At 31.8% G+C, this 25,136-nt stretch overlaps 2 protein-coding genes across 2 annotated transcripts; both read left to right on the top strand.

Moving 5' to 3' along the window:
• The first annotated feature begins 6,894 nt into the window (after positions 1-6,894).
• Positions 6,895-12,791, top strand: LOC133317594 (neutral ceramidase 1-like). Its single transcript, XM_061519452.1, has 10 exons — positions 6,895-7,086; positions 7,258-7,668; positions 7,849-8,057; positions 8,939-9,283; positions 9,827-10,091; positions 10,188-10,455; positions 10,559-10,684; positions 11,139-11,202; positions 11,639-11,802; positions 12,118-12,791. Exons 2-10 carry the CDS (start codon positions 7,322-7,324, stop codon positions 12,667-12,669), a joined length of 2,340 nt encoding a protein of 779 aa, XP_061375436.1. The 5' UTR covers positions 6,895-7,086; positions 7,258-7,321; the 3' UTR covers positions 12,670-12,791.
• Positions 12,792-13,534: 743 nt separating this feature from the next.
• On the top strand, positions 13,535-22,382 carry LOC133317593 (cytosolic enolase 3). Its single transcript, XM_061519451.1, has 13 exons — positions 13,535-13,745; positions 13,845-13,999; positions 14,069-14,243; positions 14,526-14,597; positions 14,712-14,828; positions 15,733-15,813; positions 16,196-16,272; positions 17,123-17,226; positions 19,990-20,088; positions 20,186-20,271; positions 20,661-20,747; positions 21,147-21,344; positions 21,999-22,382. Exons 1-13 carry the CDS (start codon positions 13,641-13,643, stop codon positions 22,062-22,064), a joined length of 1,422 nt encoding a protein of 473 aa, XP_061375435.1. The 5' UTR covers positions 13,535-13,640; the 3' UTR covers positions 22,065-22,382.
• The last annotated feature ends 2,754 nt before the right edge of the window (positions 22,383-25,136 follow it).

Here is a 25,136-nt window from a genome sequence, read left to right as displayed (position 1 = left end):
TATTGGGCTTCCTCCTTAATACTAAGCCCAAGCCTATTGAAGGGTTTGAAAAACCCTAAACCCTAGATTTTATAACCTTCTCTCCTCCCATGTAAAAGCCTTAGTTATAGGATGGGGTTATGTTGGCTTAAGAAATTTTTGAGGTTTTTTGAAAAAAGCTTAAAGCTTTGATTTTGAGAGCACCTCTGGAGGGAAGTTAGAAGAATGAGACCTATATAGGCAAGTTTGAGCGAATACCACCATTGTAGGTAAGGTTTGAGTGTACCGCCATTTGATGGTGAAGTTTGATATTTTGTAACATTATTTACATAGTGAAAGTTTGATTTTGGACTAGCGTCCCGAGTGTTTTTACTTCTTCGCATTGAATTAGGTTTTTTCACGTTAAAATCTACTCGTGTTTCTCTGTTTCTCTCTCATTCTGTATTTTCAGTTTCTGCTGCGCATAGGCCGACCTGATGATTTAGGCCGACATCTGATTGTGAGTACCGAGCTCCAATCTCGACGTTTGACTTCAGCAAAGGATTTTTAGCCGAATTGAGAGAACTGAATTTCCCCCCAACATAATACTCCTTGCCACAGACACAATAAGAGATGAAAGAGGATGCTTTGGTAGAATCAGACAAAATACTTTGATTAGAGGGAATGTTTTTTTATGTCAGTGGCCGAAGTATTATTTCTGACACAACTGCAGAAATAAACTCTCTCTCTCTCTCTATATATATATATATATATATATGGGAAAATATTTTCTCCTTTTAAAGAATAAATTTTTTCTCCTACTAGTGGCTCATACAATAAGTGGGTCTCACCTTGAATTTTTTTTCTCCACTATTTTGCAGGCCCCACTTATATATATATATATATATATATATATATATATATATATATATATATATATATATATATATATATACAATGGCGGACCAAGGTGGTTGCCATTGTCTGCAATTGCAGACATAAAGTTGAGGGAAGAAAAATTCACAATGGGGTGTGTGATTCAAGTCAAGTAAAAAAAATAAATAGGAAGATTGAAAGGAAAATGGTAAAGAGTGGAGGAGAATCACACGAGATTTTTCACATTTTTTTGTGAAACAAAATTGACCAACTTTGGATCAAATAGACATCGACAAAGGTGAGTTTTTGATCGATTAACCCCTACAATTATACTGTATAACAAATGTCTTTTTGTGATGTTAATTTATTTTTTAATTATCATTATCAATTATTTCTTTAAAACTTTGATTGATTCACCAAAGCTTTACTTTTAAAGTGGAAGCAAAAATTGGATCATGATTATGATATTAAAAAAAAAAAAAATCCGGGGCACCCCTACCCTAAATGTATAGACATACAGAAAATTGCATAGGTCCGTCACTCTATGTATATAAGCATACACAAGGGGTATAACTCAATTGGCAACATAAACTGAATATAATAGGGATAAATTTTGAGTTTGATTTCTACCAAATATATATTTAGAGAGGCGACGAGCAAAGAGCTTTAACCGTAACTTAACCCTGACTTTAGATTGATTTCATAGCCCCGACTCAAAGAATTAAGTCTGTAGAATACCTGAGGGGCTGAATTGCATAAAAAAAGTAATCAAAGTTGGTATATAGAAAAATAAAAAATAAAACAGAATAAATTTTAGACACGATAATGTTTAAAAAACTAATAAAAAGTAAAGTCAACGATATACAATTTGTACCAAACCCAAAAAAAAATAGCATATCATAACCGCAAATAGACATTGCATTATTTTTTGAGAATAAAGCTAATTTTTTTTTTCTCTTTATAAATCACATATATTTTTTGAAGAAGGTTATACTTATAATAATTTTTTTTACAATCTCTTACAATCATATATCATAACCCGTTGATTTCTGTCAATCAACGATTTCATTTATTATGAATTAATAATTAATTAATAAATTTAATTTACAAAAATCATAACCGTTGATTGACGAAAATCAACGGTTATGATATATGATTGTAAAAAATTGTAAAAAAAAAAAAGTTATAACTATAACCTCTCCGATATTTTTTATGAAATATAGTTTGGTTCGTACTATAAATATCTATATTATTATTGAAATAATATTTTTTTTTTTACATTCATAAATATTTAAACCTATTGTTGGTTCCGGACTAGCAGATCTTTTGAAGTCCGGACTAATGGTTGTTTCTTTTCCTCGTAAGATTATTATATAGTTTTTTTGAGCTTTTATCCCTCCTTGTAACCCCACCAAAAAAATTAATAGTCAAAATACTAATTGATTTTGGAGAAAAACGTTAGAATTACTGCTAGCAAATGAACCACAATTACATTTTGCAAATCATTAGTTAGATTTTTGTAAACCTTAAATTTTTATAAACTAGTTATAACTTTAGTGTCTTTATATATTTGTCAGAAGAAGTGTGTTTCTTCTTAAAAAAATAATAAGAAAAGAAGAGGAGATGGCCCCACGACAGCTCTTCCATGATGTTTCTTGTCGAGTCCTGATGGAGCGTATTTGGATTTTGTTGGGATCCACAATGATCTTTCCGTTGGCTTGTCTTTCAAAGCACCGAATGTCTGAACACTTTTTTAGTTTTTCGGAATATCTCTTTCCTTCGTAGGTGAGACTAGTTTCTTAGAACCCTTTCATACGTTAGGCTGTGGCTTCTTTCAATAATATTTTTATGGAAAAAATTGTATTATTTTAGAATTTATTTTATAGATACAAATAAATTGTGTTATTTTATAAATCTAAAATAGGACTTATATTTTTATTTTTTTTTGTCTTTATTTTTTTTAATAGTATCCATATATTTTTGTATCTATAAAATAACACAACTTATATTATTTAAAATAATACACTTTTTTTTCCCTATTTTCATATATAAGAATTTTTGAAATGAAATTAAAGGTTACGTACTTTAAAAATCCGTTATCATTCATTCAAAATAAGAAAATATAATGTTTGAACACTTAACAGCTAGGTTAAAAAAATTCATAATACTTCTACGCTTGAAGTACTTTTTCTTATTCAAGTGATAAGAAGCTTATCAGTAAATACGTTTTTAGTCCCTAACAAAAAAATAAGGTCTCTATTTTAGTTTTTTACAAAAATAAATTAGTCAGTTAGTCCCTAACAAACTCAAAGTGGATCTATTTAATTGAAATCGTAGTTCCTCACAAATTCAAAAAAGACCCATATTAGTCCCTCAAAAGGACTAAAATAGGTCCACCTTAAATTTGTTAGGAACTAACTAACTAATTTACTTTTATAAGGGACTAAAATAGAAATCGTATTTTTTGTTAGGGACTAAAAAAGTCTTTACTCGAAGTTTATTCTCTTTAACAAAGATTTTGAGTTAAAATTTTTGGAAATGCAAAAAAAGAGTCTTCAGAAAATCACCTCTTATAATGGATCAGTTAATGTTTGAACTGTGGCTGTGGCAAAAAAATATATATATATAATGGGTTTTAATTTTCTGTAACTGTTGCAAAAAAAAAAAAATATTGCAGATGCAAAAGTGGATCCCACTAATATAAAAAAAGAAGAAGAAAAAGAACGCGCTATACTATATATTACTAATAAGATATAATTTGTGGCAGAAAAATATTTTTGCCACAATTATAGAAATATTTTTCAATCTTGTTATAGATGAGAACGAAAGTTTAAGGGATTATGATTTAATTTTTTTTTTAAAAGATAGTTTCATCTAACTCATTTAAATAAAAAGTAAGTTAAGATTTTTTAAAACTTTATTTTTAATAGGTGAAACTAAAGGATGAATTAGTTTATATCTGTATACGAATAATTTCACTTCATATTCAACATGTAGACTTTATTAGATATGAAAATTCACATAATTTTCTTTTTTTGATAACCAATTCACATAAATTCTTATATGCAAGGAGAATTGATGATTGATACTAAGAAAGTGGTTAACTATATATATAGATTTAATATTTCTAAAATGAATGAGTAGATAAGTTATCTACATTCACTCTTAGGGTTGAAAAATTAAAAAATTATAATGAAAAAAACTATTATAACCCTTAAATAAATTATAATTATAAAAATACCTTAATTTTTGCCTCAAAACGACGTTGTTTTGGGCTCAATGTGTATAAGTTATCTACATTGACTGTAGAAAAAGCAAACCCTATATATATATATATATATATATATATATATATATATATATATATGAGTTTAATGTTTGTTATTTTAAATGACATAAGTTATGTCATTTTAGGAAAGAGATATATAGACACAAAAAATGAAAATTATGGGAGAGAAAATGAGTGATTTTTTTTAATTTAAATTTTTAATAAAAAATAATTTATTATATCTATCTCTCTCTTAAAATGACATAACTTTATGTCATTTAAAATGACAAACACTTTTTCCTATATATATATATCATAAATTTTTTATATTAATATAAATTATGCTTATAATCTTAGTTAGTTATGTGAGCAATAAAATATTAGTGGATGAACGATTAAAACTAGGTATGAGATTTGTTATTTTTACTACGTATAAGTTGATCATAGCATTTAAATACATATATATATTCGATTTATTTAAAAAATTTGACTTAATTTGTTGGCCTGGTGATCAATTTAGAAGTATATACCTACCCATTTAGAAATAGATTATGATAAACCAAATATATAAATTAAGGGGAATGATTTCTGAAGTTGTGACATAATTAATTTTTCTGCTATTTACACAAAATTTTCTCTTCTCTTTCATTTTTTTTTCTCTTTTATTTTTGTATCAGTGATAAAAGAAATGATTTCTGTTACAACTGCAAAAATTATTTCCCGATAAATTAATAGGCTCTTAAGCCAAATTAGACATTTTAAGAGTTTTGTCAATCATAAAAACAACCCTACATCAAGTAATTGGCCGTATTCAGACCTTATACTTAAAAAATGGCTATTTAGCCCTAAAACCAGACTTTATATTAAAAAAATAGGCCATACTTATTTAACTACAAAACCTGATATGGCCTAATTTTTATGAGTAAACATGTGGTTTATATTTTAAAAAAATTATAATAAATGTTTTTTCGTCATGAATGATAGAACTAACAAACTTATCTCGTGTACTTACTTTCAAGATTATTATTATTATTACTACGGTTAAGTGAGTTTTAACAATTATATTATGTTTGGGAAAGTTAATTTTTAATAATTTTTAAAAACATTTAAGATTACTTTTTAAATATACATGTGATTAATAATCATATTTCTTTTGAGTGGTTAAATTAATAAAACATTTAAAAACTATTTAAAATATATTCGATTTTAATTATTTATTTTGATAGTTATAATTATTAATTTAAGTCCAAACACTTAAGCGATTGATTTCTTAATGGGATAGATAAGTACATGCTTTTAATTTTGCCTCCATTGAAGAAAACATTTTCGAAAAAAATAAAGAAGGTTACCTCCTCTTACGTGATTTACGCTCCTAATTCTAAAATACCCAAGTTATCTTGACTAAATCTTAAGAACACACGTTGTCTATAAATCAATTTTCTAGCTTCCAAATCCAACACGTATGAACCACAAACACGTAAATGTCTTTATTTTTATTTTTCCTATATGTCATTTTGGGAAGTTGTTGATCCGTTACGGTACAGCTAACTCCGGGGGGCAACGGGACTTTTAGTCAAAATTAATTCATCACAATTCCATGTTCCAACTAACTTTTCCTGCACCAACTTCAGAGCACTATTTTCATCCACGTGAAGTTCATTATAATTACTTAAATTACTAAAATGCCAGTGCTCAAAATCAATAATTTCATTTACTTAATAGTGGGTATGTCATGTTTGGTACATAGTATAGGATAAGGCCTTATATTATAAGATCTCATAATATAAGACATGATTGTATAAGACTTGATTGAATTTTAATACTATCCAGCGTTTGACACGGTATTGTATAAAATAATATATTGTATAAGATAATATCATTTAGTATTTGGTAATGCACTATATAATACTATATATGATAAAAATAAATATTTTTAATAAAAATATCCTTTAATAAAGAATTTATATAATTCTTCAAAAAATATCATATGATATTAATTTTTATAAAAATTTATTGATCAGTGTGTCCAAAATATAAATTAATTTTTATAAAAATAAAAATATTCAATGTTTTAAAAATTAATATATTGAAAAATTAATTTTTATTTTAATAGATTAATATTAAAATAATCTATTAATTTTTGAATGTTACATTGGAACGATGTTAATACATCAATCTCTTATCAGGCCTTATCCATCACCCTTAGACCGGATTAAGTTATACTTTACTTTGATGTATTAAGGGATTATGCTGTATAAACTTATACTATACTATGGTCACATCAAACAACTGAAAATGTCATAACGTATAGTATAAGCTTATACTATTATGCCTTATAAGTCACATCAAACATGTCCTTAGTTCCATCTACTTGTAATTATACAACATGTCAAATTTAAAATTATTACTATGCAAGTAATATTGTTATTTTTTTAAAGTTGGAGATGATAATTTTTTTTAAGAAAAAAGTGTTTATCATTTTAAATGATATAATTTTATGTTATTTTTAATAAAACTATATTATTTTGATATATTTTCATGATCTCTCTTTTTCATTTTTTCAATTTTATAAAAAAAATATAAAAAATACATCAAAATAATATAATTTCATTAAAAATAACATTTAAAATTACAAACACTTAACTTTTTTTTTTTAAATCTTCACGCTTAAGGAAAAAAATAAACTCTTGTTTATTTTTTTGTTGGCTTCGTAAATGCAATGCCAAATTCGGAAGCTTCAAATTTAAGGGTGGATGTCCCGTTACTCAACATTTGTGCCTTCCCTAGCCAGTTCCTCCACTCTAAAGGCCACTCCTATTTTCTTTCACTTCATTGGAGAGTGGCTGTTATCTCTTCTCTCTCTATCTCTCTCAATTCAATTTTCCCTTCTATCTTCTGGACCAGTCTCTCTGTAACCCTCAGATAGGTTTGATTACTTGGTGATGTTCATGTTCGTGTAAAGATCGCAACTTTATATCTGGGTGGTGAGAAACCGAATTGCCCTCTTATTTGTCTCTACCTTTTCGTAATTAAATATGTATATTTGTAATATAGTTGTTTTATATTTTGGCCATGATTGATTTCGAAATTGGAATAGTTCATTTTTTTATTTTTATTTTTAATAATTGGAAGGTTTATGGGTATGATTTGTGAAGGGAAATGAGAAGAACCGGCTAAGATTGCAAAATTGGTCTTTTTCTTGCTTTGGACTTGGATGTGATGGAGTTCCCTTCCCTCTCTCGTTTCAATGTTTGGAGGGCATCTGCAACTATGCGAGTCTGGACCATTTTCTTGCTCCTAATACTACTGAAGAGTGATGTTGTATATTCGGATTCTGATTTCTTGATTGGTCTTGGAAGCTATGACATTACCGGTCCTGCAGCTGATGTTAACATGATGGGTTATGCTAACACAGAACAAATTGCATCTGGGATTCACTTCAGGCTTCGGGCTCGTGCTTTTATTGTTGCTGAGCCAAATGGTAACCGGGTAGTGTTTGTGAACCTCGATGCTTGCATGACTTCACAGCTTGTGACTATCAAAGTAATTGAGAGGCTGAAAGCAAGGTACCAATAATGGCTAGTCTGCTCTCAAAAAATTACTATGACAATTACTTGCAGAAATTATGATAGATTGACTATAAGGGAGATTTTCTTTAATTTCTGCTCGTAGTGGCTGATGTTTTCATGTAATATATTTAATCTCAAAGCTACGTGCCTGAGGTCATACTTTATTTTGTTTGACAGATATGGTGACCTATATACAGAAAAGAATGTAGCTATTAGTGGAATTCACACTCATGCTGGTCCTGGGGGTTATCTCCAGTATGTCGTCTATATTGTAACTTCTCTTGGATTTGTGCGGCAGTCATTTGATGTTATTGTTGATGGTATTGAGAAAAGCATTGTCCAGGCCCATGAAAGTCTCCGCCCAGGATCAATATTTGTCAAAAAGGGTAAGTAAACTTGGAGCTGCTTCACTGTCCTTTCTCCCTTAGGCACTTTCATAAAGATGCAAGCTCACATGGATAACTTCAATTAGTTTAATGTTATTCATAATAATGGTAGTTCTGTATGCTCTCGAAGCATGCCAGAAAATGATGAAAAACTATATGAAACAAGTTGCTTAGTTTTAGTTTTACATTTTGGGTTCTGTTTCTGTGATGTCTGCATCAAATTATTTATTTATTTATTTTTCATAATCTTTGTTTTAGATATGAAAAGATAAGGAAATTATACATGAGTTGATCTGGTACATGTTCCCCATTATAACCAGATAAATAAAAAAAATGGTGCAACGATCTTGAGTTACACATGATTGATGAGACACTTTTTTTTTTTTTAATGAAGCATCAATTTAATATCCCTCCTTGTCGAGACACCCTGAAAAAGCTAAGACAAGGAAAATGAGTGTAATGAGGTTCATAAATAAGATCCAAAATGAGGTTTGAATAATATGTAAGGTGTGTTGAGTATTCAACAGTGACTACAGCATACAGTTTGTTTGATAAGTTAATGCCAAATAATTTTTAGAAATCTTCAATGAGGCAGATTTGAACTTTTTCTTCTAGGTTGTTTGTGTTTCCTTCTTTTTTCTAGAGACATTGTTAACTGTAATAAAAATTTGGTTATCATTATTTTTGAGCTATCATTTTCAGTAATATACATGTCCCTTACGTGCAGAAAGGGTCTCTTTTATTGCTTTCTAAATTCAGTGTGATTGGTAGCAAGTGCACAAGATGGTAGCCAAATAGTTTGGCTATTATACCAACTTTCTCGCTCCCTTTGGTGATATTACGTGGTTTTAGATCAGTGGTTTTCACTTTTTAACTTGCAGGAGAGCTCTTAAATGCTGGTGTAAATCGCAGTCCTAGTGCTTATCTCAATAATCCAGCTACAGAGAGAAGCAAATATAAGTATGATGTTGATAAGGAAATGACTCTTTTGAAGTTTGTTGATGATGACTGGGGTCCTTTGGGAAGCTTCAATTGGTTTGCTACTCATGGGACTTCAATGAGTCGTACAAACTCATTAATTAGCGGGGATAATAAGGGTGCTGCTGCAAGGTTTATGGAAGACTGGTTTGAGCAAAAAGCCTCTATAAGAATGAGTTCTGTTGGATTTGAAAATGATGGCATCCCCCGAAGAATTTCAAACATAATTCCCAGTGTTCAAGATAATCGTAAGTATTTTGCTTTTGGCCGCAATGCATCCATTGATGAAATTATTAGCTTCTTTCCCATTATTGATTTAAGAGACAAGATAAATATTATCATTGAATAGCTTCAGACTTTGTGGGTTTTTATGCCACATGGATGCATCATTTGAGATGCTACATCATTTTGAAATCCTTGATGCTGCTGTAGTTGATCGGGTAGAAACTGTGTTCTGAAATGCTTTTGCTGATTAACCAGTCATAAATAAATATCATATATGGCTTTTTAGATATTACCTTTTTGTTAATCTAGTTGAAGAACTAAAGGGAACTTTCACCATGTTAGTAACCAAGCATGTGTGTGTGTGTTTTGGGTATTTGACTGCTTAATACTTTTATTATGTTCCTCTCTCGTAGTTGCGATTCTTGCGAATTAGCAAATAGTTGATCCTTAAGCATTTGCTAATACTGATCATCACTTGCGTATATATCCCTAAGCATATATCTGATAATAATAATAATTGATAAATGATTTATATTTCTAGTCTCACTTAAAATTTATTGGTACAGACCATGAATTACTGGAACTTGCTGCCTCATTCCAATCTCCTCCTGGTAAACCAGCAATTAAAACTTCGAGTGTTGCTAGACGTGTGAGAGGTGCCCTTATGCAGGTTGACAAACCTAGATTTGTATCTGCATTTTGTCAATCAAATTGTGGTGATGTTAGTCCAAATGTCCTCGGAGCTTTTTGTACAGACACTGGACTACCTTGTGACTTCAATCATAGCACATGTGGAGGGAAGAATGAATTATGCTATGGCCGAGGACCTGGGTAATTATTTATTGCGTGCTCAACTTTTCTTTAGTTTATGCAAATTTATCTAAACCCTTTTGATTACTAAATTGCCTCCTATAACTGATATGGCAGTTACCCAGATGAATTTGAAAGCACACGTATTATAGGGGAGAGACAATTTAGAAAAGCAGTGGAGCTATTCGATGGAGCATCAGAACAGATTAAAGGGAAGGTTGATTTTCGACACGCCTACATAGATTTCTCCCAGCTTGAGGTGAATATTTCTAAAGTAGGAGCTTCTGAGGTAGCAAAGACATGCCCTGCTGCAATGGGATTTGCATTTGCCGCTGGAACAACAGATGGACCTGGAGCTTTTGATTTTAAGCAAGGTGATGATACGGTAATCACTGATTCTACACCTTACGCCTACCCATTATCCTAGACTTGAAAACTTATATATCTTTCATAGTCAATGCTTATTGTTTTCTCAAATTGTGTGTCAGGGAAATCCTTTCTGGAAGCTGGTTAGGAACTTACTTAAAACTCCAGGCAAGGAACAAGTAGACTGTCACCGCCCAAAGCCCATTTTGCTTGATACTGGTGAAATGAAGCTACCATATGATTGGGCAGTAAGTTTCTCATTTATCCTGAATATCATATGTTATAGTTGCTAGGCTCAATTCAGTTATGTTCTCTATGTTGGCTGATTGGAAAAGGATGGAAGGTTGATGGCATAAAGACTGTTTTCGGCAGATTATTTGCTTTCAGAGCATTGCATAACTCGATTGCTGTTCTTGGCATGCCCACTTTGGTCCTTTAATGAATTCAAACAACCTGATGAAAGATTATTATATACTCTGGTTACATCTCACTGTCTTGTTCTTTCTGGTTTTTTCTTTGGATAGAAATCCTAACGTGCATTCTCCAGTTCTCGTGTCATACATTTTTTTTCAAGACATTTATTTGATATTCTTTTGTGGCAGAAGTTCCATATCTCTGTCCCTATCCGTTTCCGCCAATACAGATATAATTTCTGATAACTTTAACTTATGTAAAGCTTTCTTCCCTCTCGTTTATTTGCAGCCTTCAGTACTTCCAATCCAGATCCTCCGAGTTGGACAGTTTGTTATTCTTGGTGTACCTGGAGGTATGGGCTCTTACTCTTTTTTCCTATAATGATAACATTGTTGAAATTTCCATCATTTGCATTTCAAAACGTGAAGTTTCAACTATCCATGACCTTGGTGGATTGAGAGGTAATATATAAATCCATATTAATAAAAATCAAACATCGCTATTCGCTAGTTGTTGAACATCATTGGGGTTGAGCTTAAAAGAACAAGAATAACATTAGATGTAATTGATATCATATTATTTTGATGATTTGGGTTCTGGCACTACTGGGTGCAATTCAAAGCATGGCTTTATATGTTGCCTTGCTATTATATTATCTGGTTATTGTTCCTTTCCTTGGAAATTCATGATTACTAAGCATGTATTCAAGTGTTTGTGAGACAATCCAATATGGACAATGTATTTATTTGGATGCTTCATGCTTGTTGTAATTGTTTAAATTCTGACAGAATTCACAACTATGGCTGGGAGGCGTCTTCGTGATGCAGTGAAGACAGTGCTAAGTGGTGACAAAAGCTTCGGTAACAACATTCATGTTGTTATAGCAGGTCTGACTAATACTTATTCACAATATGTGACTACATACGAAGAGTACCAGGTGCAAAGATATGAGGTCAGTTGTAACTCTTATGGAAAGTGACACGACATACAGCAAACCTATTTTAGATAGCTATAGCAAGATCAAATGCAACATTAGTGGAAGTTTATTTTTAGGGATGCTAATTTTTATTATCAAATAATATAACTGCAAGAGATAAATGGAGGCCTAGAAGGACTGGCAGACTTTTCTAGTATGATAGAAAATTTGTTCCTGTACATATGTCTACTACTGTCTCTCGTAGCTCTTTATGCTTAGATCATTGTGCATACTTGTTTCTGCATATAAACATTATATGCAATTTCATTACTTTAATTTTCATGTTGCCAGGGTGCTTCCACGCTGTATGGTCCCCACACACTGAGTGCATACATTCAGGAGTTTAAGAAGCTTGCCAAAGCTCTCATTGGTGGCCAGTCTGTTGAACCAGGACCTCAACCCCCTGACCTTATGAATAAGCAAATAAGCATGCTAACACCAGTTGTGATGGATGCAACTCCTCTTGGTGTAAATTTTGGGGATTGTAACTCTGATGTACCCAAGAACTCCACCTTTAAGAGAGGTGACATGGTGTCAATTACTTTCTGGTCTGGTTGCCCTCGTAATGACCTTATGACTGAAGGTACATTTTCCCTGGTCGAATTTCTCCAAGGAAAGGATACTTGGGTTCCTGCTTATGATGATGATGATTTCTGCCTGCGCTTCAAGTGGTCAAGGCCTTTCAAACTGAGTACTCACAGTAAAGCCACCATAGAATGGAGGATCCCACAGGATGTAACTCCTGGTGTATACAGAATAAAACATTTTGGGGCTTCAAAGGGCTTATTGGGATCAATTCGTCACTTTACTGGTTCATCTAGTGCATTTTTAGTAGCACAGTAAAGGGGGGCATACTGATTATACATGTTTAATAGCCTGATATCTATTACTATATTTGCGATTTGTTGTGCTGAACTCTAGCAGAATACATTAAATTAAGGATGATTGCACTATATATATATATTCTCTGTTATCTGCTATTCTTTATCTCCTTTCCCACAAATTCCCTACACCTAACCAATTTCAATATATTTTTCTTTGGAGGCAACATTCCAGTTTTAGGAACAATTAATCAGAGTAGTTAAATAAGTTATTTATGCTTAACAATTACTCTTTAATTGTTGTTAACTACTACCGTCAATTGTTACATACATGAAAAACATGTTAAGGAAGTCTTAAACTTTGGTTAGGGGGAAGGTTTCTTAGTCGCAATACTGCTGGAGGTTATCATGATTAAAGTAACTGTTAAGCAAAAAATTTCGTATAATATCCAATCAGTTTTTTTTTCCCTTAAAAATAAATCATAGGTATCTAGAGGCAATTTTGTTTGAGTAGGGAATATCCTAATTTTCAAATAGCAATTCTGCTTATTTTTAAGGTAAGCCAAAAAAATATCTTTGAATCGTTTTTTATTTTGTTGGTAATCTGTAGGGGTAATAACAACCCCACATTGAATTGTGTTTTTTATTGAGTAAATGAAATGAAATTTGTTAATTTTATTCGAGAAAATCAAACTCGATTTATTTATCAAATGATACTATGATAGGGATTGAGCTTAAAATTTGGAAAAAAATAAAATAATAATAATAAAAAAATTACAAAAAAATAAAATAAAATAAAATGAAATACGACGACGTTTATCAAGAGACGGTTTTCTACAGAAGCAACACTGAATCGCGTTTTCCCCGTGGAAGAAAGCAACGAGTAACATTCACGTCAGTCTCAAATTCCTGCTCTGAGACCCTGAATTTAGACAGAGAGAGAAGAAGAAGAAGAAGAAGAAGTAGTAGTAGTAGAAGCAGTAGATTGTAGAAATGTCAGTGCAAGAATACCTGGATAAGCACATGCTTTCCCGAAAACTCGAAGATGCCGTCAATGCCGCCGTTAGGGCCAAGACCTCCGATCCCGTTCTCTTCATCGTATTTTCCCCCTCTCACTCTCTATCCCTTCCTCTTCCAATTATCCCTTTGGTTATCGAAATTTCTTACCATTTTTTGATGTTTTTGTGGTGAGCACAGTCCAATCACATGAGAAAAGCAGTGCAATCAGTGATCACGAGAATCAAGGCGAGGCAGATCCTCGATAGCAGAGGGATTCCAACTGTAGAAGTAGACTTATACACTAACAAAGGCATGTTCCGTGCTTCTGTTCCCAGCGGCAACTCCTCTGGCATGTAAGCCTTCGCCGTTTACTTCTTTGAATTAGATTGACATCAACAATATGGGTTAATAATTCATTGCAGGTACGAGGCTGTTGAGTTACGGGACGGGGACAAAGGTGTATATCTTGGAAATGGTGTTGCTAAAGCTGTTAAAAATATCAATGAAAAAATATCGGAGGCACTGATTGGTATGGATCCAACGCTTCAGTCTCAGATTGATCAGGCCATGATAGACCTGGACAAAACAGAGAAGAAGGTATTTGAACGTCTTTCTTCTGTGAATACAAGTATTTGCTTGTACTTGTAAAAACCATACTACATGTTGTTATTTCAATTCTTCGATTATTTTTCATTTTAGAATGAATATGGCTACTGATTGGGAAAAAGTACTATGGACTATCAAAGGTTGAATAATATTGTGAACAGATACTAATAATGACATGCATATTTGAATAGTTCATCTTGAAAGACAGTTCTCTCAATTTCTGTAAGAATTAATGTATTTTATATCTTGTTTTGTTTCTCATTTTGTTTGCAGGGGGAACTTGGAGTCAATGCTATATTAGCTGTGTCCATTGCTGCTTGTAAAGCTGGGGCTGCTGAAAAGGAGGCATGTCTCTTTGTGAATTAATATTTTTATAAGTTCATTTAACTTTTTATCTGGAAAATAAGTATATTTGGTCTGTCAAGTTATCATGAAAATAAAAATATAAAAAAATATCAGGTTCCACTTTATAAGCACATTGCTGACCTGTCTGGAAAAGTCAATCCAATCCTTCCTGTTCCTGCCTTTACTGTTATAAGTGGTGGAAAGCATGCTGGGAATAATCTGGCCATTCAGGTATAGTTTCTGTTGTATAATTTCTCAGACACTCGCATTAGTGTTTCAGTAGTCTTTACCTCTATTAGGGTTGGATTCCTTTACTCTAAATAATCTTATGGACATTGAAGTTAGAATTCTAAATGGACATGGAAATATTTATGATGCCGAAAGCGCATAGAAAAGTGGTTAAACAGAAAGTTGGGATTTTCTCAAAAGAGTAAACCTCCGGTTCTCAATTTCTATTAACAAAATAACAAAATTCAACTCCTAGAATAAGAGTCATAAGCACTCTTTTATAGACTAATTACAAATTGATTCAAAATTCTAAATCTAAAATTCTAAAAATAATAAAACTTCCTAAAATAAATATAATAGTAATTAACATCTAAAAATAAATAAAAAGTTACAAATAAATAATTCAAAACACATCCCAAGTCTTTAATCTCAAATCACGCCAAATATGTTGCTTTCCTTTTCTTCCCAAACAAATCACAATCACATCTGCTGCTTTACTGAGACTTGGATTCGATTGTAATTTGTTATATTTCAAATCATTTCTTCTTTCAGCAATTGGGCCATACTTATTAGGCCACAATTCTAGTTGACTACGAGTTTCTTGAATCAATGGTTGGGCCATGTACAATGGGCCAACTATAAGTGCATCAATTTACATTATATGTTAAATTATTTGTAAAATAACTTGGCACTCATATATTTTATTTGTTTAAATCAAAATCTATTCAATTATTTTCTGTTTAAATTTGGCAATTGGATTGTTGTGATTTATTCTGTTCTTTATCTTACCCTCATAACATCAATAGATATAGTTTCTCTTAATCAATACATTTCCGTGTTCTCTCTGCTGCTTTATAAAATTTAAATTCTTTCCAACGTTAAAGTTTTCTTACACAATTCCTATCAGGAAATCATGGTTCTCCCAACTGGAGCAACCAGATTTGAAGAAGCACTGCGAATGGGCTCTGAGACCTATCATCACTTAAAGGTGATTTCGCTTTCTTTTCATTTATTTTTTTAACACATTCCTATTGATTTCACTTTCTATGTTTAGAGATTTTTTCTCATAATCTCACTCATTGTTATGTTCCCAAGTCAGAAACATATCTAGTTTTAGTTGCATTGTTGTTTAGCTGTCTTACAATGATTAGATCCTATGCTATTACTACTATTGTCTTTTCTTTTGTTGCTGCTTACAGTTCCTACAGCCTTGATATTTGGTTTTAATTGATTCAGCAGCTTAGTTTGTTGTTTCTCAGCTCATATATATGAATTTTTCATCAGTGATGGATTAAAGGATCCTAATAGCTACTTGCAAGTTTCATTTTAAGCTGATACAATTATTTGTATTGTTGATGATAAAAGGGCAGGCTGTTATAACAGAAAAGTCTGGTGCTCATGATTGTAATGTTGGTGAAGATGGTGGCTTTGCTCCTAATGTCTCCAGGCAAGCTTTTTATGTTTTAGGCTTATTGGATTTCTACAACTTCTGAAAATCCTTCACCATTAAATAAATAATATAAAAAAGAAAAAAAAAGTTGATTGTAGAAGAAAGGAAAGAAAAACCAAAATATCTCCAAAACTGCTCTATTCAGTATTATCTAATATAATGACCGTCACACACATGAATGAAGCTGGTTGATCATCTAAGTACTGATTTTGTTATTGTAATTTCTTTCCCTGTCTAATTTGTCAGATATATAATATGTCTGGCCCTTAAAAATTTATGATAAACATGTAAAATCAAAAATTTCATTTGTATTTTTCCTCTTGATCAAACCAATCTATGTTTGAGTTAACATACTGAACTGCTGCATGTTATAATTACAATGTTTTGTTCTACATAATAAATGTTGTTATTCAGCCTAATCTCTACATGCATCTGTTCTTTTAAGGTTTAGGGTTTAGAGTTTTGACTCAAAGATAAACTTGCTTTATCTTTGAGTCAACATACCGAACCACTGGATGTTATAATTACAATGTTTTGTTCTACACAATGAATGTTGTTAGTTTGACCTAATCTCTACATGCATCTGTTCTTTTTGATTAATAAAATGGTATTATTTTTTTGCACTCGCTTATTATTTATATTATTCAAAACACATTATCTAAAATTTTAAGCAACTATAGTTTTTAATTTCAAAGTATTATAATTTTTATATAAAATCATGTAGTTTTTATGAAATTCATGCATAGGCAATGTTGTAATGCTTTGTATTTCACCTATCTAAAATGATCACTTTAGAGGTGTTTTGATTTTTTCTACATTTTAGCTGACTTTATTTAAGTATCATCAGCTTTAGAGAAGCCCTGGATCTTGTAAAGGAGGCCATTAGCAGAACTGGTTATAGTGAGAAAATAAAGATAGCACTTGATGTTGCTGCTACAAATTTTTGCATAGGTAATTATAATTTTCTGTCTCATGTGCTATTAGATTCTTGAGATGGATCAGGGTGATACTTGCGTACTCTAATACTGCTTATTGCTATTATAATGAGAGACTGTGTTGTAACAGTGCTATGTTAACTGTTTTACGGAATCTTATACAAAAAATAAATGAAGTTTCTTTTACTTTAATGTTATAGCAAAATAAACTTAGTCTTGGTCAGAGTTGTAAAAATAACAATCTTATTTGTTAATAGTTCTTAAATAAGGCTATAAATACCATTGAGCATCACTTGTGGTGATATCTCATCTCTCCGTATCTTTACATTCCATTTAGGAATGTCATTACACCTTGGTTTCTGAATGTGGTTATATTTGTCTGACCTGGTAAATGGTAACCACCTCTTTTTTATACAAGGTAAACACTTTTTAACCTAGATTTATTTTGTGTTTGCATTAGAGAGAAAATGATGGGACCCAAAATGATATCACTGAAATTATAGAAACAATGGAGGCATAGCCTCTTTTTACAAACACTAATGCAATAATAAAACTCCAAAAGACCTCAACTCACCCTTAAAGCCAACAAACCTAGGCTTCAAGAGATCCCTCGATATCCCCAAATTTCCATCTAAACCAATACTGAATTCATGCCTACCTCACTACACACACACACACACTTTCCTAGCAAACTAACTAATCATCTTAAGTCTATCAATACTCCCTTCCAAAATTCACCTTGTCCTCAAGGTGAAGAGAGGATAGGTAACGTGAGAGAAACCTCCACCCGGGTCCTATTGTTTGAAGTGTAATGGCCCCAGTGGCAGCTTCAGTTCTTGTGCCATATGAAATGTCCCCAAGATGAAGAGGTCTTGCACAACGGGTATACTTGGTAGTGACAGAAGCACTTCGTGATAAATTCTTTTGCATTGAATCCTGTAGCCAACTTCAACTTCCACCGGATAATTCTTTGTTTCATCCACTCTGAGCTTCAAGTTTGCAGCAATACGCTCCACCATTAGACTATGTGAAGTACATATGCCTATTAATGTTGTTACACGTCGCCCCTGAATCTTGCCCCACTATCTGACCGATCTGCTAGACGTGTGTCCCACCATACTGTGCAGGCTAAATTGAAGAGATTCCCCTTCGACAACTCCATCCCTTCCCCCTATCACTATTTCTTCATCAGCAATTGGCTCACTCACTCCTATCAACATGACATGCAAGCTTGGGTTCTGACATATGTGGATTGGCGAAATTGGTGCATCACCATGAAAGCATAATCCCTTCGTCTTTTATTGTCGGCTCCTCTGGCGATAGCCACTGAAATCTCGCTCCTCCGTTCCCTGCATTAGAACTTTGATTGTTCATTGAGGTACCCTTATCGCTAGACCTTACTCATTGAGATGAAAGCCCTTTAGAATTCCCATTAGCCAAATTTCTAGACCCATCTCTTGCTTGGGTTGCATTCCTTGGGCCGAAACCTCCCGGCCCATTTTGTGCAATTATTTTACCCATGTTGGGCCACGATTCAGCAACAGAACTAGCCCTATTGATTAAAGTTGGGTTGGGTGGTTATTATTATACCCACCTGTCAAACCCGCTCCATCCACTTCGCTCCCCATTAACTCGCTCCACATGCGATTAGTTCCTCTTTCTTCAACCATTTGGCCTAGGGTCATCACACGACCCAAAGCAGCCATGGAAACAGCCATAAACGCCACTGGTTTTTTGCTACCGTTGCTCTTGTACTATTTCTTCTTTTTTTGTTTCTTTTTCTTCTACTTCTTGTGCGATTTCTTCTGCACCTTCTAGTTCTACTGCTGCATCATCTTCTTCTTCCTTTTCTTTCTTTTTACCATCTACTGTTTTGGCTTCATCTTTCTCTTCTTCTTCTCATTCTTCTTTTGCTGTGCTTCCATCTTCTTCGTTTCATTCTTCTACTGCTGCTGCGTTTTCGTTCTTTTCTTCAATTTTTTTAACGCTCTGCGACTTCATCTTCTCATATTCAAGTCTCTATGTTTCCATCCTCTCGATTGCTTCATTGAAAGCCTTCACCACTTTTAATAGCATTTCTCTGAGCTCAGAAAAATAAAAATAAATTTGGACCAGAAGCACTCCCGGGATTGTGGTGCTTTGATACCAAATTGATGGAACCCAAAATGATAACACTGAAATTATAAAAACAATGGAGGCATAGCCTCTTTTTACAAACACTAATGCAATAATAAAACTCCAAAAGACCTCAACTCACCCTCAAAGCCAACAAACCTAGGCTTCAAGAGATCCCTACAGATCCCCAAATTCTCCACTAATACTGAATTCATGCCTACCTCACTACACACACTCATTCACTCTCCTTCTATTCCCTCTTCTAAGAATATTCTAGAAACTTTCCTAACAAACTAACTAATTATCTTAAGCTTGTAAGAAAATAAGGATTGGAAGAGTAGGAGTTAGACAGAGTGTAAAAGGGCTGTAGGATGAAGCACAATGTGTAATGATTATGAATTTTAATCTCTTCAGTTTGTTATCGACTTACTATTATGCTTTATCATTGATATTATGCTTGAGGGGGTAATTTATATGGAAAATTAATGCATAATAGTAAAAATATTTCACTGTTTTCTTCTTTTTCTAATGCTAACACCTTTCTTCTGAGACACCTCTCACCTCAAGTTGTTAAAACCCCCTAGAACTTTTTGGGAACCTTTTCCCTTTCAGACCACCTTTAACCAGTTTATGCTATTGTGCATATGCTTTTTCCCTGATATAGGTAAAAGATACGATCTGGACTTTCAATCTCCTGTAAAGCCAGTACAGAATTTTAAGTCGGCAGAGGATATGATAGAGTTGTACAAGGAACTATGTACTGGTAAATCAGTTTATCTTTCTCTTTTCCTAGTGTGGATTTTATAATTATTTAGGCTATACTTCATGTTTATTTTCAATCTCTCTTTCTGAATTTGTAGATTACCCAGTTGTATCAATAGAAGATCCTTTTGACAAGGAAGATTGGGAACATATCAAGTATTTCTCAAGTCTTGGAATTTGTCAGGTATTATTTCTTAAGTAATTAATGTTTTGTTTGAGTTAATGTGACAATCTCTGCTGTAATTGAGTTGTGCAGCCAAATATTGATGCTTATGGATTAGGCCTTTACCATTTTGGATATTACAAAATAATTTTTAATGAAAAATTATAAAAAGCGTATTTTTAATGAAAATTAATAACTGATTGTTAGTGTATCAATACCACATTGACTCATTAGCAGGTCATGTGAGAAAGGGAAACAAAAAAAGATGCAATACAAAATCTTTTTGTCATATTGCGGTTGAGCATTAGAGAGGTCATTCACATGTTACCACTTAGTTGTTTGGTTGATCTATTGGCTACTGATTGAAACTTCATTTTATATAGTTTCCCTTCACTTGAATGGTTCTGCAGGTAGTTGGGGATGATCTTTTGATGTCAAATGCAAAACGCATTGAGAGAGCAATAGCTGAGTCTGCTTGTAATGCTCTTCTTCTTAAGGTAACTGACTATTATTTTAGTGAACTTTCAAGGGGTTGCTTTGTCTAATGACAAATTTAATCTTATCTCTGAATTTGTTTGAACTTCAAGAGGTTTTTTGTTTTTTAATGATAAATGCTATATCTAATTGTTCATGGACTGGAAGCAATCCTGTTTCATGATTAAGTTGAGGCATTGGATATACAGAGATTTTAGAAAAGGCCGCTTTTTTGTGCAAACATAAGATCGTAAATTACAAAGCTAGTTTATATAAAGGAGAAAGAAATTTAAACATAGCTTGCTTGTAGTTTAGTTTTGCGATTTGTGTTCTAGCTTCATTTCTTTTTTAATTTGGGAGGGTATTAACCCTTTTCTTGAAGAAAAGACACAAAAATATGATGATTTCCCATTGTAATCTAGGTCAACCAAGTTGGGACAGTTACCGAGGTCATTGAAGTGGTGAAGCAAGCAAAGGAAGCACATTGGGGGGTGGTAACATCTCATAGAAGTGGGGAAACTATAGACTCTTTTATAGCTGATTTATCTGTTGGCCTTGCTGCTGGTCAGATTAAAGCAGGAGCTCCTTGCAGAGGAGAGCGGCTAGAAAAGTACAACCAGGTCTCTTTCTGATTGCCTCCATCTGCTCCTTTTTGTTTCTGTTGCTCATTGAACTATTATATGCTGCATTCTATAATTTTTTTTTTTTAAATCTTTATGCAAATTTGTCGTGTTTTAACATAAAATTTTATCTTTGTATCTAATATAATTTTTTATTGACGTACCCTTAACTTAGATTTTTAAAAACGTCATATCCTGTACCCATATCCGTAGCAGGCACCAATACCATACCCATATCCATGCAACGTAGTTTGTGAACTATGTAGACAAAATTCAGACCTTTGGGAATTGCTTATTATCATCATCTTAAGGTGTTTCTCTTGAAGGGATTTGAGAGGGGTTTTCATATTTTCTTCTGGCTTCTTATAAACGTATTTTTCTAGGATAACTTGCAATGCCGCACTGTCTCTGTTCCTTTTTCAGTTTAAATTATTTTCATGCGAGCTAAAGATTGGATATTGCAATGTATGCACACTTGGCAAACACAACTGAGTCCGTGTTAAAGTATTTTACGTGGAGATTTCATTACTAGCTGAGTCTCATGTGGGAGTGAAGTTAATGTTTGCCGTCGGGTGTATATATTCTTGTTTGTCATGGCATGGTAAAGTGGAACAAAGGAAAAGCATAGTAGTTATGATCTGATATTTGGTGCAGTTACTTCGGATTGAGGAGGAGCTTGGAGATCAAGCAGTTTATGCTGGTGAAGATTGGAGGCAATAAGAACGAACAATTTCTTCAGATTGATTTTTGAGATATGCTCTTCTTTTTTCAAGTTCGTGAGGTTGAAGTTCATTACTGTACGATATATATCAGCTTCTGATGTACTTTAGCCCTCCCTAAAGTGCTCTCTAATCATATGAAAGACACTAAAACTCGAATTAGATTAAGTACACTATTAACTGTCACAAGTAAAGCACTATGTATCAATTTTGTTTTGTTGTAATCATCCAAAAATGATCTTGAACGCATTGGGATTGACACATCACTTTGACGTGGATTTTTTCATGTTGACATATTTTTTCTTCATCCAATCAAACCTCCCCACTAGCTAGTTTGATCGTTTGTTAATAAATTAAGGTTAAATTATTTATATAACTCTTATTTGTGAATTACTCTTGTACTTTTACTCTTTATTGAAGGATATTTCTCTTCTGAAGACCTGAGGAGAGAAAGTTGGTACAAAGATTGAGCACCTATTTGAAATCTATCTTGAAAAATAGTTTTTTGATTTTCAGAAGAAAAAAAAAAACTCGATTGATAAGATTTATTTTGTAAAAAAAAATTAAAAATTATAATTTTTTTTAGAATCAAATTTAAAGAATATGTCTAACTTATTTTTGTTTTGTGTTTTGAATTTTGATTTTTAAAATAAAAAAAATAAAAATACCCGTTTCATTAACTATTCTAGAAAATAGTTTTAAGAAAAATTCACAACATAATCAAGCAGATATTGAAATGCTCAAACATTGGTTTGTATTCATAAATTTGGGTGCACTTCCGTCCCTCAAACTCCATTCCTAATAGAGTTTTGTTTGTTGTTTTGCAGTTGATTAAACGGTGTCACATGTTTATAAATCAGAGTCGTTGATTTTTTTTATCTAATGATTCTCAGATGAACGAGGTGTCAAAGGATTCTATTTTATATATATAAAAGAACAAATTATCTCATCTAGAATCCTAATCCTTTATGTACTCTCATAGAACAAAGTATCGCATTGATATGACTTTTTTTAATACAACTAGTATATTACCCGTGCGATGCACGAGAAAAAAAGATCAAAATTTTTGTCGTCCGCCGTTGTTGGTTAATTGCACTGCAAACCTTATATTTACAAAAAACTGTGTTGTTATTTTGTTCTATATTTCAGGTGAAAAAATTACAGCATTGACACAGAGCTTTGCAAATATCAACCACAAACAAAAATCTGTTATTCAGAGGGATAATTAATTTTGCATACAACTACATCATAATACACAATAATATGTTATAATACACCATGTTAACATGAGAAATGGATATAAAAAGAAAAATGCGTACAAATCATTGCTAACTATAACATTCATCAACAAAATCGAGGTAACAATAACACCAAGCAAATATGGATTTAAAATATCAGCTTTTACCTATAATATGAAAACGCTATTCATTCAGTGTCATTTATTAGCAATCATTGGAGGGATGAGTTCAACACTTACTAAATATGTCATTTCTTGTGTGATTTTCGTTCCTTGTGCCTACGATACATAAGGCAAAAAATCATTAAATAAGTAACACTAATATGTTAACACCCAAAAGGCATAGTATCAGCAAAAAAAAGATTGGATTAAATTTTTTTAAGGAAAAAAAAATGTTGTCTGAACGGAATTTGAATGCAACTTAATCAAATAAGCATGTATAAGTCATATTTTTTGCTTACATTGCAACAAATGCATATGAACAAAATAATAGCAACTACACTAATATTTGAGATAGACTTTCATTTATTGCAATCACATTTAAAAAATAATAATAAATAATTATTATTTGCAAGGATTTGTGTCGTTAGTATTTGGAATTTTACAAATTTGTATTTACAAAAGTAAAAATCAGATTTAGGAATTTAATTATAAAAGAAGAAGGATGAAATTTTAATTTAATTATAAAAATGTGTTTGTGGGTCGGCCCTCGGGCCGAGTCTAGTTGGCCACCTCTAACTATCAACATGTAAAAGATTTTTATATTTATCCACAAAAAAAGATTTTTATAGTTGCGTCTAGGTTTTTATATTTTATCTCAGAGATGAACTTTCATTTACTACAATCAGATTTATAAAATAATAATAAATAATTATTTTTTTGCAAGAATTTATGTCGTTAGTCTTTCAAATTTCACAAATTTATATTTACAAAAATTGAAATCAAATTTAGTAATTTAATTATAAAAGAAGAAAGATAAAATTTTAGTTGAATTATAAAAATATAATAGCGGGCCGGCCCTCCGGGCCAAGCCTAGTTTTTCACCTCTAACTGTCAGCATTTTATATAAATAATTTTTTTTGCAAGAATTAGTGTCGTTAGTCTTTGAAATTTCACAAATTTGTATTTACAAAAATTGAAATCAGATTTAGTAATTTAATTATAAAAAAAGAAGGATATAATTTCGGTTGAATTATAAAAATATATTAGCGGGCCGGCCCTCCGGACCGAGCCCAGTTTTTCACCTCTAACTGTCAGCATTTTATATAAATAATTTTTTTTTTCAAGGATTAGTGTCGTTAGTCTTTGGAATTTCACAAATTTGTATTTACAAAAATTTAAATCAGATTTAGTAATTTAATTATTAAAGAAGAAAAATAAAATTTTAATTGAATTATAAAAATATATTGGCGGGCCAGCCCTCCAGGCCGAGCCCAGTTTTTCACCTCTAACTGTCAGCATTTTATATAAATAATTATTTTTTGCAAGTATTCGTGTTAATTACACTCTAGCAATAAAAAAATGAAAGTTTAATTTCTTTCTTATGTACTAAAGTAAATTTTTTATTTTTATAGTTCTTAAATTTTAATAATTTTTTTTATAGAATGACAGACGTCATTTTTTATTTAAATATAAAATTTAAAACTTTTTATATTAATTATACATATTTTTTATATAATTTTTTTCTATTTTAATTTATGATTTTTATATATTTTTTTAATTGGTTATACATGTATATTTAAAATTTTTATGTTAAATATTTTTTTAAAAAATACATGTATATTATTTTAATTGGTTATACATGTATATTTAAAATTTTAATTTTTTTTTAGAAAA

This window comes from Gastrolobium bilobum, unplaced genomic scaffold (assembly GCF_033153095.1).
Source record: "Gastrolobium bilobum isolate Gb01-03AN ecotype WA unplaced genomic scaffold, APGP_CSIRO_Gbil_v1 utg69025, whole genome shotgun sequence".
Taxonomy (NCBI): Eukaryota; Viridiplantae; Streptophyta; class Magnoliopsida; order Fabales; family Fabaceae; genus Gastrolobium; species Gastrolobium bilobum.
Note: the sequence above shows the minus strand (reverse complement) of the source record. Positions and strands in the feature narration are given on the sequence as shown.